Source organism: Aptenodytes patagonicus, chromosome 2, assembly GCF_965638725.1.
Source record: "Aptenodytes patagonicus chromosome 2, bAptPat1.pri.cur, whole genome shotgun sequence".
Classification (NCBI taxonomy): Eukaryota; Metazoa; Chordata; class Aves; order Sphenisciformes; family Spheniscidae; genus Aptenodytes; species Aptenodytes patagonicus.
In genome coordinates, this window is record NC_134950.1 from 37,598,888 (window position 1) to 37,616,922 (window position 18,035).

Sequence of the window (18,035 nt, forward strand, 5' to 3'; positions counted from 1 at the left end):
CACATAGCCACCTGGGAGGAAAGGGAGATTAGAAGAAGGAGAAACCCCACAAAAAACGGGGTGAAACCCTGCAGGAGGGAATCACCCAGCACCTCTGCAAGGGCCAAGGGCCAGATGTCTTCCCCCCGTCCCTGCTCCTGCCCATTCTGGGCAGGTCCTGGCATAGGCCTGGTCATGGAGCCTGGGAAACCCCAGCAGGAGCCCAGTGTCCTGCCAGGTACCCAACGGGCAGCACAAAGCTGAAGCAAGATCACCTCAGCAATGCCCGTGAAACCTACAGTGGCTGAGAGTGTGCTGCTGCGTGTTCAGGTCACTGGGGTTTGGGAGGTGTTTTTTGACTTTCCATATCCCAAACCCACACCTGCAACCCCCGAGACACTGCGCGGGGACTGTGGGTCCTGCTGGGGAGCACGGAGGCCCGCTGGCAGGGCGCTCACCTACTGCAGTAGGTGCTCATCCGTGGGGAGCATCGCTCCCGCACCCCGGCCTCCTGCTCTGTGGAGAGGCAGAGCCCACCCGGGCTGCGGCCGGGCCCGTCGGTCGGGGCTTGGAGAGGCGGAGGGCAGAGGCGGCGGCAGGGGAGGTGGGTCCGGGAGGCGGCCCCCCCCCCGCCGCCCCCTCCTACACCGCCGGCCTCCACGTGGAGAGGGGCGGCCCGGCCGCTCCGGGAGTAGCCGCTGCTCCGCCCCGGGGTGGGGGCGCCCGTCGGGGCAGCCCCCCCGCCCGCCCCCGGGGCTAGGCGACCCCCCGGGCTGGCCGCCCCCGCCTGCCCTCCCTCCCCCCCTCCCTCCCCTCCCCGGCCCCATATAGCCGCGGGGGGCCGGCGGCGGTCGGCCCGCTCGCCCCGACGGCGCCGGGCGGCGGAGGGCAGCGTGCAGCGGCTCCCGCGCCTCCATCCCGCCCCCGCCACGCAGCGGGACCCCGCGCCGGCGGCACCCGGGTGTCTGCCCCTCCGCTTCCCGGCACTTCCCTCCTGGCCCGGCCCGGCCCGGCCCGGCATGGCTCTGTCCCTGGCCGGCGAGTCGGTCCCCGGAGACGGTGGAGACGCCCTCGGGATGAGCCCCGCCAGCCTCGCTGCCTACTACCCCTCTTTCCTCCCTCCCGCTCAGTACTTCGAGGCGGCCCCCGACTTCTTCCAGCCCCTGAAATCCCTGGGCGGGCTGGTCCCCGCCTCCCCGCCTCTGCCCCCCTTCAGCTTCAGCAGGGTCCCCGCTTTCCTGAGCCAGCCGCCCCCCCTGCCCGCCGAGCCCTTCCCCGGCCTCCCCTTGCCCCTCTACGCCAAGCCGCCGGCCCCCTTCCCCCCCAGGGAGGGCTCGCCCCGCGGGGCGGGGGCCCCGGGCTCGCCCCCGCCGCCCTACCCGAGCCCCCCGCGCAGGGCTGCCCGCAGCCCGGGGGCCGGCGGGGCGGCGGGGCAGAGCTACAGGTACCACTTCACCGAGGAGGAGCTCAACACCGTGCTGTACGGGGCGCTCCGGAGCAGCCAGCTGGCCGGGAGCCTCCACGCCATCTCGGGGCTCCGGGTGCCCGCCGCCAGCCCGGGTAAGGGGGTCTCCGGCGTGTGCTCAAGGGGCTGCCGGCGGCGGCGGGAGGGGCACCGGGCGGAGGGTCGCTCCTTGCGGCCGGTTGTGCGCTGGGGTTTGGGGACGGTCCCCAAAGGGGTGGAGGCGGTCCCGCGGCAGCCGGGCTCACGGGGCATCGCCGGGGGCACGTCGGGTTTCTCTTCCCCGCGGTTTTCTTGCGTTACGAGCCCACACCGGGGAAGAGCCGGGGGGTGATTCGGGCTACGGCCGGTGTCGGGGGCGGCAGGACCCGCTCTCTCTGCCCCGCTGCACCTGCACGGCCGGCGCCGGGCTGAAGAAGGGGTGCCTCTTCTGCAGATGCTGCGGAGTCCTCGTCCGCCCCGCTGCTCGACAGGGACTCGCTGCAGCTGCCCGAAGGTAGGGGCCCGGCGCTGCCTGCGCCCCCCGCCGCGCCCAGCCGCGGCCGAGCCGCGCTCAGCCCTCAGCCCGCCCTGTCCCCCGCAGGGCTGTCGGTGCTGCGGGTGGCGTACGGGGACGTGTCTCAGCTCGGAGTCTTCTGCACGGACCCCATCCCCAAAGGAGTCCGCTTCGGCCCTTTCCAAGGCAAAGTGGTCAACACCAGCGAGATCAAGACTTACGACGACAACTCGCTGATGTGGGAGGTAGTGGAGGCACGGCCGGGCTCCCCCTGCACCCCCTAAACGGGGCCGGGGCGAGGCTTTCGACCGCCCCTCTCCCGTAGCCTGCAAGAGGGGCTCGGCCCAGTGCGGGTGGTGGGATCGGTGCGAGCGGGACGTGTGCGGGAAGGGTCGGTCAAACCTGATCCGGCTCTCGCCGCTCTCCAGATCTTTGAATACGGGCGCCTGAGCCACTTCATAGACGGGAAGGGCACCTCTGGCAACTGGATGTCCCTGGTGAACTGTGCCAGGTTCCCCGAGGAGCAGAATTTGACGGCTATCCAGTGCCAGGGACAAATCTTCTACGAGAGCTGCAAGGAAATCTTACCGAAGCAGGAGCTGCTGGTGTGGTACGGCGATTGCTACGTGCAGTTCCTGGGCATCCCCATCAGCCTGAAGGGCATGCCGGAGGGGAAGAGACCCCCGCAGCACCCCGAAGGTGAGCCTGCCAGCGACCCCTCGAGGGGCACTGCCCCTTATTCCTACGGACCTGTGTCTGGCCGGGATTAGTTTCGCATTAAGGGAGGTAAAGGAACTCGGGCATCACCTTTTCCCGGCTGTATTTTACTTTGAACGTTTCCCAGTCCCTGTGGCGAGCCGGTGGCGGGGTGACCGGCCCCGCCGCGGGGATGCTGTGGGGTGCCGGTGGCCCCGCAGCCCCGGTCCCACGGGTCTGCCCGCCCTCCCGGGGAGCCGGCCCTCGCCCTCCCCTTCCCTTGCAGCCTCCGGCACCCCAAAGAGCAGCTTCCCCTCGGCACCGGGGAGCCCGGGGATCGCACCGAGGGCTGCTGCCAGCTCGGAGCAAGAGGCCCCCCTTTCTGCCCCGGCAGCTTGCTCCTAGTTCGCGTTTCCTCGGGGAGTTAAAAGTGTTCATCTGGCGATTGTAAAACATCTGGTGGCGCTGGGCTGAGCCTGCCTCGGCTCCGCAGCGCCGTTGTTCGAGGGGGGGGTCCCGTTTTGGGAGGCGAGGGGCTTTTGGGGGGCACTCCTGGTTTGGTCCTGCTTTATCCTACGATTGCACACTCTTGATTTAATGACATTTTTCGTGCAATTAACACGCTCAGTAAATGGGGCAGGCTGCAGTCGTTCCGATCCGATAACGCTGATACTGCTTGCAGAAGAAATGCCAAATGCAGTTACGCCGGGAGCAGTTTTCTGCTTATAATGTGCAGAAAGTATGACGTTCTTAGAAGCAAAACTTACGTGTGGAGAAAACAGATTTGTGCCAATGCAGGGAAAGCTGGAGCGGGCGAGGGATGGGTCGGCCGGGTGCGGCAGTTAAGGGAGAGAAGCAAACTGGCATGGAAATTTGGCATGGACATTTTTGTAGCTGTTGTCTTCAGGTGCCTGGTTCAGATAGCTGGTAAATTGTTCATTTCATTTTAAGGCTTAAGCCAAAGTTGCTTTTATTAAAGGCAGAAAAGGATGTGTAAACGTTTGAAAGATTTCCTGTGTTGTTCCTAAATTCAGTGGTTAAGAACAGTTTGAAAAACAAAAGAAAACCAAATAAACGTGCTCTTGTTCGATAGCATTTTGAAAACGATAGAAAAGGCGTGCAAATTTATTTTTCTGTTTGGGATGGGAGGTAAAATTTACGGACAATATTGGTAAGAAATCCCTGGCAATGTTTCCATGTGGGGAGACGCTTTTATGTGGGACTCTGCATTGGTTTTTCACATACTCGCTCGCTGTTTATAGGGATACAAGGATGAAATCCTGTCTTCGCTGAAGTCAGTAGCTAAACCCAGTAATTTTATCAGGCTGTGGACTGTAGTTTGTTCCCCTCCGTTAAAAAGGCAATAGAAAGGCAAGTGGAGCGGTGCGTATGCTTAAGAGATCCGGCGTGTATTTTGCTGATGATATTGCCAGAATCCCTTTACCGTTATTACCCTCCCGGAGACTTAAAATTCCCAGTTGGGTACCAGCTCTGACAAGGAAGCAGATTTGAAATGAGCCCCATTTGCCGTGGTGTAACGGGGAGGTGGCACTTTCCCTTCTGCTGTACAGAAGCCGGGGAGAGCTTTAAGTGTGAGCGCTGCGGCAAGGTTTTTGCCTACAAATACTACCGGGACAAGCACCTCAAGTACACTCGCTGCGTGGACCAGGGGGACCGCAAATTTCCTTGTCACCTTTGTAACCGATCCTTTGAAAAAAGAGACAGGCTGAGGATCCACGTTCTCCACGTTCACGAAAAGCACAGACCTCACAAGGTGAGCCTGCTCCTGGGTCTTTCCGCAGTTACTGGCTCTTCTGGGGGGACTAATTAAGGAGTCCTTTTTTGGCCGAGGTAAGATGCTGATGTTGTTCCCCCTCCTCCAGTTTTCCCTGGCAGTTCCCTGGCGGGACCGTTCTGCCTGTAAAGGAAGAGTTTGCCTTGTGCAGCAGAGCTTAGTTGAAGAAATTTAATGGATTTGTATTGGGGAAAATAAACCCCACAGTCTCAGTGAGAGTTTGAAAAAAACCCCAATACTTCTCCTGGGCTTTTTGGATGTTTGCATGTGCAGTTTGCTACTTTTCTTACATGGTGTGGGGCTAAATTGTGTATGAAGGTGCTCCACTTGTTCAGGATCAGGAGAGACGATGTCTCATGGCCCTCACTCCTCCCCTTCAGTCTGAGAACCGACAGACATCTGTGTCTGTTGGACACAACTGGAGTTACAAGTTTTACATTCAACATGGAGCAGATTTTCAACTGGTGGAAGCAAATCCTTGCTGAGCTACTTGCCTCATCTCCACTAAACACCTCTCTGTAGCACCGTTCCTGGTTTTCTCCAGGAACATTGAGGGTGGAAAATCGGACTTTTACTAAAGGCTTGGGAAGGGCAAGTTCCAGCGCTTCAAATGGCGCAGTTAAATCAGTCCTGAAAATCCTCCAAACACCTCTTTTATAGATAGTTCTGGAATAATGTGAATTTTTCAGGAAAAGCTTTTATAACTAAATCAGCAATATTACAATGTCAGAATATCACACTGATTTAGTAACAGATGAAAAATATAATTCTGTTAAATATGAAGTATTAAATATCATGTAGTTCTTACCCTTTTCCTTTCCTTTCCTTTTCCTTTCCTTTTCCTTTCCTTTTCCTTTCCTATTCCATTCTATTTTATTCCATTTTTTGGAATGCGTATGAAAGAAACACTTTAGAACAGCAGGAAGACAAACTTCTGAATATACTGCATTTATATGAGAACAGATCAACTCAAAAAGCAAAGATGGAAAATGTGTCAGTAAAAAGAAATTACCTTCTTTCAAGATCAGTCATAGCTTAGCTTATTTTCAACTTATGAAAGATAATTTCTTTCAAATTATTGTAGGGGGGAAATTATTTTGGGGCTCATACAGATTGCACTGAATCAGTGCAAGTCTCTCAAATGACTTCAGCCCCCTCTGAATTGGGTTTTGTCTTGTCGCTGCCGGCCACAGGGCACACGCCACGCTGCGAAGACGGCAGGTCCTTGGCTCGGAGGACGAAGTGCTGCTTGTTTCACTCCTCTAAGGAGAGGCACTTCTGACAGATCAAGCTGTAGGCTAAGTGCTGTGACTGACTCATCGTTTCTGCAAAATGGTTACTATTTTAAAAGGTCCCCTTAAATATTTTTTTTAGGAAGCTTATCTTATTTGTTGAGCAAAAATTCAAAATAGCAACTAGAGCTTCATTTGCATTTTGAAGAAAAAGGGATGATTTTACAGAAATATTCAGGTATTGATTACTGAAAGTCAATATTTTCTGTTAATGTTTTGAAGAAAGACGCTTTTTAATGAAACATTTTTAACATGCGCACAAAAAAACTTTGAAATTTTGCGTTATTTTCCTTTTGTTAAAAAAGTCTGTTCTTAAAACCAGATTGAAATCCTGACTGTATTTCAAATTGTTACTGCTTAAGTTGCTACTGTGTTTGTATATACATAAAAAAATAAATATCTGTATATAGATAAATATATGTATATACATAAATATATACATAAATATATGTAGGAAATACATGCACACATCATCCACGTACCTAATTTTTCTTTTTAGCTATGCTGTTGTGTGCTTCTTTTAAACTTTATCCTTTTTTTTTTCCCAGTGCTCAGTGTGTGGGAAGAGCTTTTCTCAGTCCTCCAGCCTGAACAAACACATGAGGGTTCACTCCGGGGAGCGCCCCTACAAATGTGTCTACTGCAACAAGGTAAGGCAAAGCCCCGTCCCCTCCTTCCGTCTGTCCTCTGCTGCGCTCAGCATTACACCGCACCTGGGAGGGTGGCTCTTGCCATGCTGCCATTTTCTTTGTTCAATTTTTCTGTTTCTTTTCTGTTTTCTTTCAAGAAAATGCCTTCTATTTAAAGTTGATAACCAGATAAGTGAGTATATATTCTGGGCACAGTTGTGAGTTGAAGTGACAGGGCTAGCTGAGACTGAAGAAACAGGGTCTGGTCTCCATCTGATGTGGAATTTGTGTTTCATAGAATCACAGAATCATAGAATAGTTTGGGTTGAAAGGGACCTCTAAAGGTCATCTAGTCCAACCCCCCTGCCGTGGGCAGGGATGTCTTCAACTAGATCAGGTTGCTCAGAGCCCCGTCCAACCTGACCTTGAATGTTTCCAGGGACGGGGCATCCCCCACCTCTGGTTTCATCTCAGCTCAGAGAACTGTTGCGGGGATAAGGTCTAGGAAAGCTTGAGAGCATTTCAAATATCATCCAAGGCATGCGGCTAGATCCAATATTCCCCCTTTTCATCAGATAGGTAGTTTTTGATATTACTGACGCTGCTTCTGGAGTGCGGTGAACAGATTTGGCCCATAAGCTGAACCTGCACAGTATGACTGTGCATGCTTACCTTGAAGTAACGGGGCAATCGATGTGCAACCGGGCATGGAGGTTTCATCTGAAAAAGAACATGAATAGAGCTGTACAGCACTGGTCAAAAATGTGCTCAGCTATTACTACGCTTCACAGCAGGGGTGATTCAGGTGAGCTCTCCCTGTGAGACCAGTGACAGCTCTCCCAGCAGATGGAGGGTGGATGTGCAGGCTGCTGCTGGATGAATATCGGTAGGGCTCCAGGTGCTATGGAGTGTCCATGCAATGCAGAAGCGCCGTCAGCATGTAGTAAGGTCCTCCTGACTTTGGAGAGAGAGAAGTTTTGTTCATGACTGGCTGGACTAACACAGAGCTGAAGTGTCCTGTAGTAAAAAACCTTAGAAGAAGCTCCTTTTGGCTATTATGTTTTTTTTCTCTCCCAGACATCCTGAACACTTGTAGGCAGAGTTTAGGATGAAGTGTCATCCTTTAATCTTCCGATCACAGGAAGAGATGGCAGAGCTTTACAGGTTGCTCTGTGAACAGATCTCTAGGACGCGTGGGACCCTTGACCAGCCCTCAGCCGTTCTGGTAGGACTGTTGCAGATTGGATGGCATTAAACCATTAGTCCTCAGGCTGCAGGATGCAGCTATCCTGGGACACAGCCATCATTTCTGTGGCTGGGAAACCAGGGGCTATTTTAAAGCATCCTCACCTGCTCCTCCTACACAGTCACAACTCCTCTTTGCCTCTTCTACCTCTAATGGTGGCTGTGCTCCGGGGCACAGCTTTCCCTGCCTCTTTGCTCGCTGTGTCACTGACATCGTGAGATTAAAGCAAAAGTGTTGGGCCAAGATCACCATTCTGACCCTCCAACACACTTTGGCCCTGTTGATAAACATCTCCCCTGGATTGAGGCAGAGACAGAGATCTCTATAGGGATCTCAGATCTGTTTGTGCTCTAAGGTTCCTAGTGAAAAGGTATCATCTGAGATGTATTGCTCTTTGCTGTGAAAACTTACTTGTGATGGTTCAGCAACATAACGGTACTAAAGAGGATATTTTTTTTTGTGTGGTCTGCAAATAGCGAAGGGCCTGAAAGTGTCTCTCCTGAGAAAAGAAAAAACAGGGAAAACGGGGGCTACTTTGCAACATTCCTGCTCAAGTCTTGGTGAGAGGGTTTTCTCCCCAAATGCAGGAGGAGTCTTTATGAGGGGGACAAAGTGTGATTGTGCTCATTTTGCTACTCATGAGGGGGGAAAACGGGCTGGAATATCTGACTGAAGGAAGAGCAGAGTATGATGGAAGGGGAAAATGAAACCTGAAAAGATGGATGCTGGACTGACTGCATGGATGAATTCTGGCAGCTGAATCCCGAGCCAGTGTATGTAAGCGTGAAAGGGTTTAACTCTGAAAATAAACCTGCATTATGTCTTCCAAACATAAAGGAGCTGCAAAGCTAATTAGGACAGTATTGACTTCTTATCCTTTGACATGTAGAAGATATTTACTGGTGTCTCTGGTCAGAAATCTTTCTCTGAGCTTCATCTAACTCCATGGACTCAGCCATATCTGTTTGGCTGAGGCGATAGCTGTTGGCTTCTGGTTCCTCGTTGCTGGGAGTTTCTGTTTTTTCTCCAGGTGTCTGAGGATGTGAGCTATTTGAGGACTACAGAGCACAGGGCTTCTGATGGGGTCTGGCTTAGCTAAACCTGGGGATTATATATGTGAAAATAGATCACTTTCAACTCCTCCCCCCTTTCCGATCCCTGCCCTTTCAGGCATTCACGGCATCCAGCATCCTGCGCACTCACATCCGCCAGCACTCGGGGGAGAAGCCCTTCAAGTGCAAGCACTGCGGCAAAGCCTTTGCCTCGCATGCAGCCCACGACAGCCACGTGCGCCGCACGCACAGCAAGGAGAAGGGCTGCACTTGCTCGGTGTGCGGCCAGCACTTCCCGGAGCAGGAGGATTACCACTTCCACATGAAGATTCACGCCGCTCATTAGTCAAGAGCCCCACAGACGTGTCCTGGACCAGCTTCGCGTGTGTATCGGTCTATGTGCATGTGTTTGTGCATGGTTGTGTGCAGGCTGCAGGAGGTGACATTTAACCTCGCAGCGACTCTGTGGGTACGTCCAGTCTCTGGACCCTGGGCATATTTCTGAGTGCAGGGGACAGGAGTTTCTCGCCTGGGTACCCTGATGCCACACTGGGGTGAAGTCCAACATGTGCTACTCCACCTTTCCCTTCCTCTCCTCCCATACCCTAATTTCCACAAAAGGGAAACACAGGCAGGAGGGAACTTTACCTCCCATGAAGCTTTTGTGCACAAATATCACTGTTGAGGAGTGTTTCCGTGCCTCTAATTCACCACGTCTATGGACTGCCTGGTGCTGTCCATACCAAAGCTTGTGTGTGAGACGTTTTTATCGAGTCCATTTCTCAAAGCCCATTTAACCTGTTTGTTTTGTTTGGGTGCATGACCAGGTATGGTGTCTACTTCCCCTTAACGTGTATGTCTTTTAATGACTCTCTATTTGAATGTGAACTGCCTTGGAGACACTGACTGGTGGACCAGCGTAGGAGTATTTAAATTCCATCGTTCAGCTGCCGAGCCACGGTGAGTTCCAGGGCAGTGAGACTGACTCTTCCAGAGGATGCTGGACCCCAGATAGCCCAGGGGGAGAGGGGCAGGGTGTAACGAAATAGCCGCAGGCCTAGCAGAGATATTGGAGGTGGGCTCTGCCTTCTCACAGTTCAGAGGACCAAACATGAAGATGTTCCCAAGCACCAGTGAGCTCTTAGGTGGGTTGCTAACAGCCAAGTGGCCTCGTAGAGGCGTTGCGATGTGGGCTCAGCACAGGTCAGGAGCAGGCACGATCCCACCATTGGGCTTTTCTGTCCTGTAAATATCTCTTTTCTAGAAATTTGCCACTACTGGGAGCCCTGGCCAGGTGGGCCTTCCGTGGTGAGTCCTGACATGAAGGCTGGGCTCCTCCACTTCCTCCTGCTGGCTCTACGTAGGACGGCTGCCGTAGTGTCGCTCCTGAATGCTTTTAAAAATGCACCATATACTAGTTCTCAAGGCACAAAGGTTTTAAAATCGGCTCCGTGATACCTCTGCTTAGGTAGGTAGGGGGAAGAGGGAAACCCTTCTATCCTAAATTTAAGATTTGAGGTGTAGGATAGACAATGCCAGGACTTCTCAGCCCTTAAAGATCTGCTCCCAGATCCCTCCCCAGCCTGTGGGACTGCCTGAGCTTCCATGGGAGGACTGGAGGGTTTCACCCTCCATTTCTCACTAGCCATGCAAGCAAGTCAGGAGCGATTTGTGCAGGTTTTCTGTTGATTTCTTTTTAGCAAAAGGGAAGTATTTGCTCATAAAAATGGTTTGGTTTTTTTTCTATAGAAAGAGCTGCTCATTTAGCTATGGGTGAGAAGATGTACTCTGGGATCCTTTTCTTGAAAGCTGGTTTTGTTTCTTTTGCACTCTGACTTGGAGAAGGACTCAGAATAACACCTCAGACATCCTGTCCTTTCATACCAACAAACTTTGGCCCAGATCAGAATTGTCTCAAGTGCATATTACAGCAGATAAAGGAATTTCAGTGTAAAATCCTAGGTGATTAGACCCTGATTTTTGCAAAGTGTTTTCAAAATCATTAATGAACAGCATTTCCTGGCAATGTGAAATCTCATCTAGATGGAGGCTTAGCAAAAAGCCTGTGCTGAAGGGCCACCGAGTGTAGGGAGTGCTGTAACTGGTGCAGAAGCCACCTATTTATTACTGAGTGGCCAGCGCGATGGGGAGGGGGCTGTGCCTCTGAGAGGGGGTCCCTGTGTCGATGGGGCTGTGTGTTGCATCCAGGAGGGATAATGGAAGCCCTTGCTGGACCTGGTTGATTAACACAGACAATTTGATGTTACTGGGATGATGAGGTTCTCTTAATATCCTAGATCAGCTAGGATTAACAAGGACTTTGCACATCAGTATCAGAGATAAAAGTTTTTATTTTGTGCCAACCTTAACAATCTTTAAATACAGCCTAGAACTAGAAAAAATGTTACCTGCACATTTAATTATATTATGCAGATACTGTATCTATAAATATCTATTGATTTGCACTAATTTTATATGGTTTATTATACCTTAAGTTGCTCTGTCCTCATTGTTTTCATGGTAAAAATATTAAAAATATTTATAGAACCACTTGTAAGTAAAATATTGAGGCCCAGCACTTGCTGAAATAAGCAAGCCGTTAGTATTGTATATACATGTAGGTTTTAGGGTAGAATGAAGATCACATTTTGTTGTTAATTTTTTTGCTTATTTTAATATCAGATTCCTATAATAAAGAAGTCTGAATTTTGTACATATTGAAGGCTGAACTGGTGAGCTCTAAATAGGTAAAATTCACTCCTGAGCAGAAAATTATCACAGTGTTTATGTCTACAAACCATGCTGAAGTACAGGTGGGGGAACTGAATCTTACTTCCAGCTGCCTGCCCGTATGGAGGTGTTTTTCCCCAAGCATACAGAACCCTGGCCAACAGAAACGTGAATTCTGTGGGTGAAGGCTTTGCTGATTCGGTCCCATAAATAACTCAGGATTTGGTGAAATCATCAACTACCTAGTGATGAAATAAATGTTATGACCAGGAATGGCTTCGAAGTGCTATGAAAGGCATGGTTAGCTTCCCATGCAGGTAATCTCCTTGTGTCTTGTGAACGACGGTTAATTTAAGTGGTGCATCTTCTGTAGTGCTTTTAGCTGCGTGCATTTTCTTCTGCCTGAAGAACCCCCAAATATCTTGTACTAAAATATTAGTACCCTTCTACAGTATTTGATGAGTTGTCTGTAAAAGAGTACGTGAAGGGTTTCACTTGTGATTGAAGGTACTGGTTGTCTTGCACATTAAACCTGTATATGTAAATTTTGATGCTAATTATTAAGACTATTACAACGAGATTCATAGAAAGGATGAAAATAAATTATTGGAGGTTGCAGTGTGCACTAATGGACTATAGGTTGTTTTCAGCCCGATGCACTGGAGTATATATATATTTGTGGTACTAGCAAATGGATGAAGGGTGTTTTCCGCGTTATTTATAAGTCATTACAGAGTCAAACTGTCTCTTACTGGGAACTGTAGTCCTTGTCCTGCTGGGTAGCAGCTGACTGCATTAGAAGTCAAAGGCACACAGTGTCTTGATGGATTGGGCCTTAAGTGTCCCAATAACTCATGGAAGCTTGAGGCCATTCAGTTCCGGATTGAGTTCACTCCCACTTGCAAGCAAGATGATGGATCCGGATTGAGCACTAAAAAAGCCATTTAACTACCTACCCTATAGCATTTAACTACCCTATAGCATCGTCCTCTCCCTTCTGAATAGCGAGTCCCAGCTGTGCTGGGGCTGGGGGGCAGTGGGGGTGGCATTTGGCCAGCAGCACACTTCACAGCAGGGTGGGGAGAAATAAAGCAGCAGGGAGCAGGAGGGAGGGCAGGCTGAGCTGCCTTGCCAGCCCGCGGCAGATTTTAACCTCCTGCAAGGAAAATGCAGTGATTGTCAGTGCAAACATATTGCTGGCCTTGCCAGACAGGGTTTAGGAGAGATTAGATTTAGATTAGGGAATGCCCCTGTATGTCGTGTAGTGTACGTGTACGTCGTGTAGTGTATGTGTGCCCTGTTTGCATCCAATGAGCTAATGTTTCCCTCCCCGGGGATCTGCACTTTTACTTGCACCTTTTGTGGCCATGCTGCCAGCAGCCCAGTGAACCAGCAGCTCTGGCCAGCTCAGCAGGGTTTCAGGTATTTATACACACAAATAAGAAGGGAGGAGAGGGAGGGAGCACATGTGCACACTGTTTTTTCATCTGGCGGGTTCCCGGGATGACTGCACGGCGCAGAAAGCCACCTGGATGCAGGAGGCTGCACTACAAGTTCAATTGGAGGGAGAATATTCGTGACCAAGCCAACTGACCAAGCTCAATCCCTTTGCTGGGAAGCCCCAGCTGCTAGGTCCCTCCTGAGCAGACACCATGGTACTCGCTGCTCCTGCTGGCCATTTCTGAGCTGAGGCTGCAGAAAGCAGGACGTCCCCACAGCTCTCCAAGGGACCGGGCTGTGGTTCTGCATGCTGTACTAGAGCCACCTCTCCTGTTCCCTTCTTGCCATCATCAAATACAGGATGGCAGCGACATTTTCCATGACAGTGACTATAGTAATACATTATGTGCAATAGGTACCCACGTTTCTCACTCAGTTTGGCTTGAGCAGTGTCTGTAGCGTGGCTTCCCTGGCTGGGGGCTCATTCTCACTGCATTCCCCAAGGCAAAGGATTACAGAAACTGCACCTGATGTGTGCACCCTGGCTCTTCTTCCTCCTAACTAGGATTAAAAATGCTCCTGCCAAGGGGAGCAGCAAGTCAAGTCGTAGGGATGAATCAGCCCTGTAAGACACTAGCTGACTGAGTCAGGGTTTTTTAAATGTTAAATGGAAAGTGATCTAAATAGAAACCAGAGGATGAGGGCAATCTTGGCTGTTTTACCCCGTGGGGAGAGAGATGAGCTGTGTGAGGCTAACTCCTGAAAAGCTGCCCCTCCTTGGTGAATGACAATGGCGAGAGAGAAACAAAAAGGTGGTCCCAGAGCTCAGACTGGTGAGTGCAGGGAACAAAAGGCCTGGCCACTGACATCTGCTGCCTCTGGCATTTCCCTGCATCTCCCCGCTCTTCAAATGCCTAGTCCCCATTCCCCTGCCGCCCCAGCTCCTGTCCTGCTGCGCTCCCGGGGGACTTGAGGGAGAGGGACGTGGTTAACCACTGAGGGAAGGCAAAAAGCAGCAAGGAGCTTAGTGAATTGAAGATAATGCCACAAACAAATATTGATTAGTGCCAAACTGTCCATTAAACAAGAGAGATCGTTCACCAGGGGAGCCCTGACTGGCTGTCCCCTCCTTCAGAAAGCCATTTCTCAGGGTCCCCAGTCTCCTACGTGCCTCTGCAGCAAGCACTGGGGTTTGTTTCACCCCTATGGACACAGTCACCGTCACCTTCATTTCCCTTTCCCTCCTCACACATGCACGTCCCCTTGCACCTTCTCCCTTCTGGCTCTCCTTAATGCATGTACTGCAGGGCCTTGGGTGCATGAGGGGTGTCAGGAGACTCGGGCTTTGCTCTCTGCTTTCTTTCTTTTTTGACCCCATGTAAAAGGCATCCAGATTTTCAGTGGGACCAGCAACTGTGTTTTTAGGGTGTTTGACTCAAACTTGAATAAGGCTTGATATCTCCACCAGTGAATGCCTTCTCTGAAAAGCAAGTCCCTTTGAGGTGCCTGGGGTTGGGTGTTGGCAGCTGGGGGTATGCGGGAGCACCGGAGGAGAGTATCACAGCACCTCTGCCTGTCCTACAGCAGGACCCGAGCGGCTCTACTCCATCTCCATGCCTGGTCTGTCACTCTGTAGCAGCTCGTGCTGTAGGGACTGTCCTGGAACCCTCAGCTTAGCTTCATTGCAGCAGTGGCAAACCAGGCTTAAATTCACAGGACTAACCTCTGGCTAGCCCAGCAATTTAGTAGTGTAGAGGGCACTGTTGCATGCCTTAGTGTGAGAATGCCACACAGTCCTGCAAACTACAGTATTATCGGTCTGCAAAGTAGCGGTGAGAAAATGCAATTTCTCCCCCCTTTGGCTGCAGGGACTTGGGTAGAGCCAGTAGGAGACACCTTGGTCATTAACAGAAATGCAGTAGCAGAGTAAACGTCCTCTGTTTACAGGAAGGGGAAAGGAATGAATTGGCCATACTGGCCAAAAAATTGAATTCACAGATAATCCCTGAAGAGAAATCAAGCTGTGGAGCCCCTCCTCCCTAGGGAGGAAGGGTCGAGTCCATCCTTTGCCTTAATCCAAGCGAAGCCGGTGGTGTTCCCTCCGGGGCCGCAGGGCTCCATGTGGCTTGGAGGGCGCTGGCCCAGTGCGGTGGCGGTGGGGATGTGGTGGCAGGCCGCTTGCCGGAGAAGTCTCGCTTTCCCACAAATGACCCCACTGCAGTGGCCAGGGCAGCCCCACTGCAGCCGGCGGGTGCTGACGGCCAGCTGAGGGATTACCTGTATTGATTCTCTAATAGCTGTCAAGGTGGAGGGAAAGACTACTCTGCCACAACCACGGAGCTCTTAGCTGAGTGGGAGCATAAACGTCCCATTAAAGGTTTCATTCAATAGCAATCTTTACTAAAGTAAATGGACAACAGCAGCCCCCCCCCCCCCCCCCCCCCCCCAGTCCCTAATGCAAGAGCCATTACGGAGCAGGAAGGCAGCACACACGAACACGTATTTCTGCAGTATCGGTTTCAGCAACAGTCTCAAACGACTCTTAATGAAAAGTGGATTTTTTTTTTTAATTTTTTTTTTTGCAGGGATGTGAAAACCCCAAGGAAACAACCAAAGGGGAATCTGTTCACTTTCTTGAACGTCCCCCTGCAGCCCGATGTGTGGCTGTTTCCCACCGATGTACCCAGCAGCTAGCAGCGAGCGGGACCGCAGGCTGGCAGCATCCTGCTCTTGCTGCTACTGGGGACGGGCAAGGCAGGAACAGCGAGCGCTGGAGATGGCAGCGCTGAAGGACGCTGGTGGGGCTGGGGGCTTTCCCCTCCGTAAGCCATGTGCAATGCTGAAAGAGAGACAGTCCTGCCCTGGAGGGCAGCAATGCTTGGATCTTGCTTTCCTGGTGTGTCTAGAGCTGCCTTCTCTAAGGCTTCCTTCCCCATGCTGGCAGTAAAAGAAGGCTTCACACTATAGCTCTGCAGCCAGGGGAGCTGAGACAGGCCTCTGCTGTGTGTCTTTGCTCCACACAGTGTAACAAGGCCGATCCAGACCTTTGCTAGTCAAAATGAGTTTTTCTCTTGACTTTGATGGACCTACAGTCAAGGGTGGTATGAAACCTTGTATGGATATTACTATGTTTATCACTCTACTTTATCACAGTAGGCTTCGATTTAACCCATGCCCCTTCTTCAAAGCCTTTTTCCCTTAGTTTCAGAACTAGAGGGATCCCATGCACAGTTACTCTAGCACACACAAAACAAAACTGAGCATGAAAAAACATGTCAACAAAAGGGAAAATTCCTGGAAAAGAGACATTTGGCTATTTGCCCAAGCATGCGGGTTCTTTACCTGTCCCCCCAGACCCCTTCCCAAGGATGCGCTCAGCCTAATATTTTGGAGGTTTGAGAAAGGAGGGATGGAGAGGAGCCTTTCAGGTAATTTAATTTTTTGGGTTTCTTTCCGTCAAGGAGAGAGTTCAGGTGCCAGACCTGCAGGCAGGCAGGGAGGCAGCCTCGGAGAAAACCACTCTGAGCTTAACTCCGTGTGGGGAAGGCACCTGGATTTAGGGCTTTTAAGCTCCTTTTGCGTTTCTACCTCTTTATGAAACCATTATCACTGTGTTAACATAGCTTGTTTCTGTATGTTGGGGTTTTTAACTGTATAATATTCACACTAAAAAGGTATGTTGATTTTGGTAAGAGTAACTGGGCAGATCTGTTCAGATGGTCTGCCTAATGCGGTTTAGTTGCTGTCGGTTTTGTAACTATAAGACGTGAGCAGTAGGGCCTGGCGTGACAAAAACAGTCGTCTTTTATGGCTTTGATTGATTTTGTCTCGTGGGAGCTGTTTTGGCTGGGATGTTCTTATGACAAAAAGGTTCTATGGGAGGGCTAAGGGAGAACAGTTGTTCTTCTGAATCAGAGAAAATAATTTAATTTGGGGGAAATTCAGAAGAAAAGGAAAACTAAAGTGACTGGTAGCATTTAGAACCTCCCCCAAAATCCATGGAACTTTTTAGTCTGTGACACTTTTCTTTAATTATATCTGTCTGGTAGATGGATCACTTCTTTTTCTAGCAGCAATAAGGAAATCAAAATTATTATAAAATCTTTTAAATTTTATCTTTACTCTTTCTTCAATCTATGTGTTTGGGACTCATCCTCCTCGCAGGAGAATTTCATTAGGTTAGGACAAATGGCAGTTCTGTATAATGTATAGTGATGGCCAAAGATGATGCATATTGTGTTTATACAGGTTTGTGCTTTTAATCATTGTCATAGGAAAAAACCCACTTATTTCCATAACGCTTATGACACAAAGTATTAAACTTGCATGATAATAATAGAGTTATACTAGGTGGGTTAAAATCAAAATGAAGTATTCCGGATTATGAAATTTCCATTTGCTTCTGTTTTATATAACTGCATGGTTGTACTGATAACCCCCTCCTCTACACTGTGTAGGTATTTTCCAAGCATATTCACCATTCTTAACAGAATTTTACTGACTCTTTGTTTTGTATTTGTGTGTACGTATATGCACATATATGTGCATTTGTGTACATGTAGGTATGCCCATGCATATGTATAATGTCTATTAAAAATGTCCTTTTGAAAAATCAAGCAACACTGAATACTCAAGTAAACTGAATATAGAACTAATAACTGTCCACTCTCAGCTTCATTACTCCTTTGGATGGCATTCATGTTGCAAAACAAAATGAATTTGCTAGAGCTTCTTTTCAAGAAATGCCGTGACTTTCAAACTAGGTACTCAACACCATCAATTTATTTCCCAGTCCCGTCTGAACGGAGGATGAGCAGAAGACTTTACAGCAATGGCAGATGGCAGCCGCTCTTCTTGTCCTACTGCTGATGACAGCCGTGGTTCCCTTGGGCCCCAGTGGGATAGTGGTTCCTGCCCTTTCCAGTCTTTACGTTGCATTGATATTTGGCATCCCTTGCATTTTTTTTTTACATTCCCTAAACCCTTCTGTAATATGAAAGAGCTGACAGTGCCCAGCTGAAGGCTAAGTGCTTTGAAGCAGCTTTGCTGGTAATATATTTTAGCATCTGCTTTTGTGGAAGCTGCTGTACTTCATAGTGTTACTATATTGGTATTGATCTGTGCTGTGTAGGTCCGTATTTGTCAAGCTTTCAAAGACGTATTATCAAAGATTTCTACATGAGAGAGTAATTAAAGGTCAACCTCATAAATAGTTATA

General features: G+C 50.1%; 1 protein-coding gene across 1 annotated transcript; it reads left to right on the forward strand.

The window, feature by feature from the left end:
- The first annotated feature begins 998 nt into the window (after window positions 1-998).
- On the forward strand, window positions 999-8,993 carry PRDM14 (PR/SET domain 14). The gene is made up of 7 exons (XM_076328949.1): window positions 999-1,539; window positions 1,878-1,937; window positions 2,025-2,182; window positions 2,366-2,636; window positions 4,205-4,407; window positions 6,269-6,370; window positions 8,766-8,993. The coding sequence occupies exons 1-7, from the start codon at window positions 999-1,001 to the stop codon at window positions 8,991-8,993; spliced, it is 1,563 nt and encodes a 520-aa protein (XP_076185064.1).
- The last annotated feature ends 9,042 nt before the right edge of the window (window positions 8,994-18,035 follow it).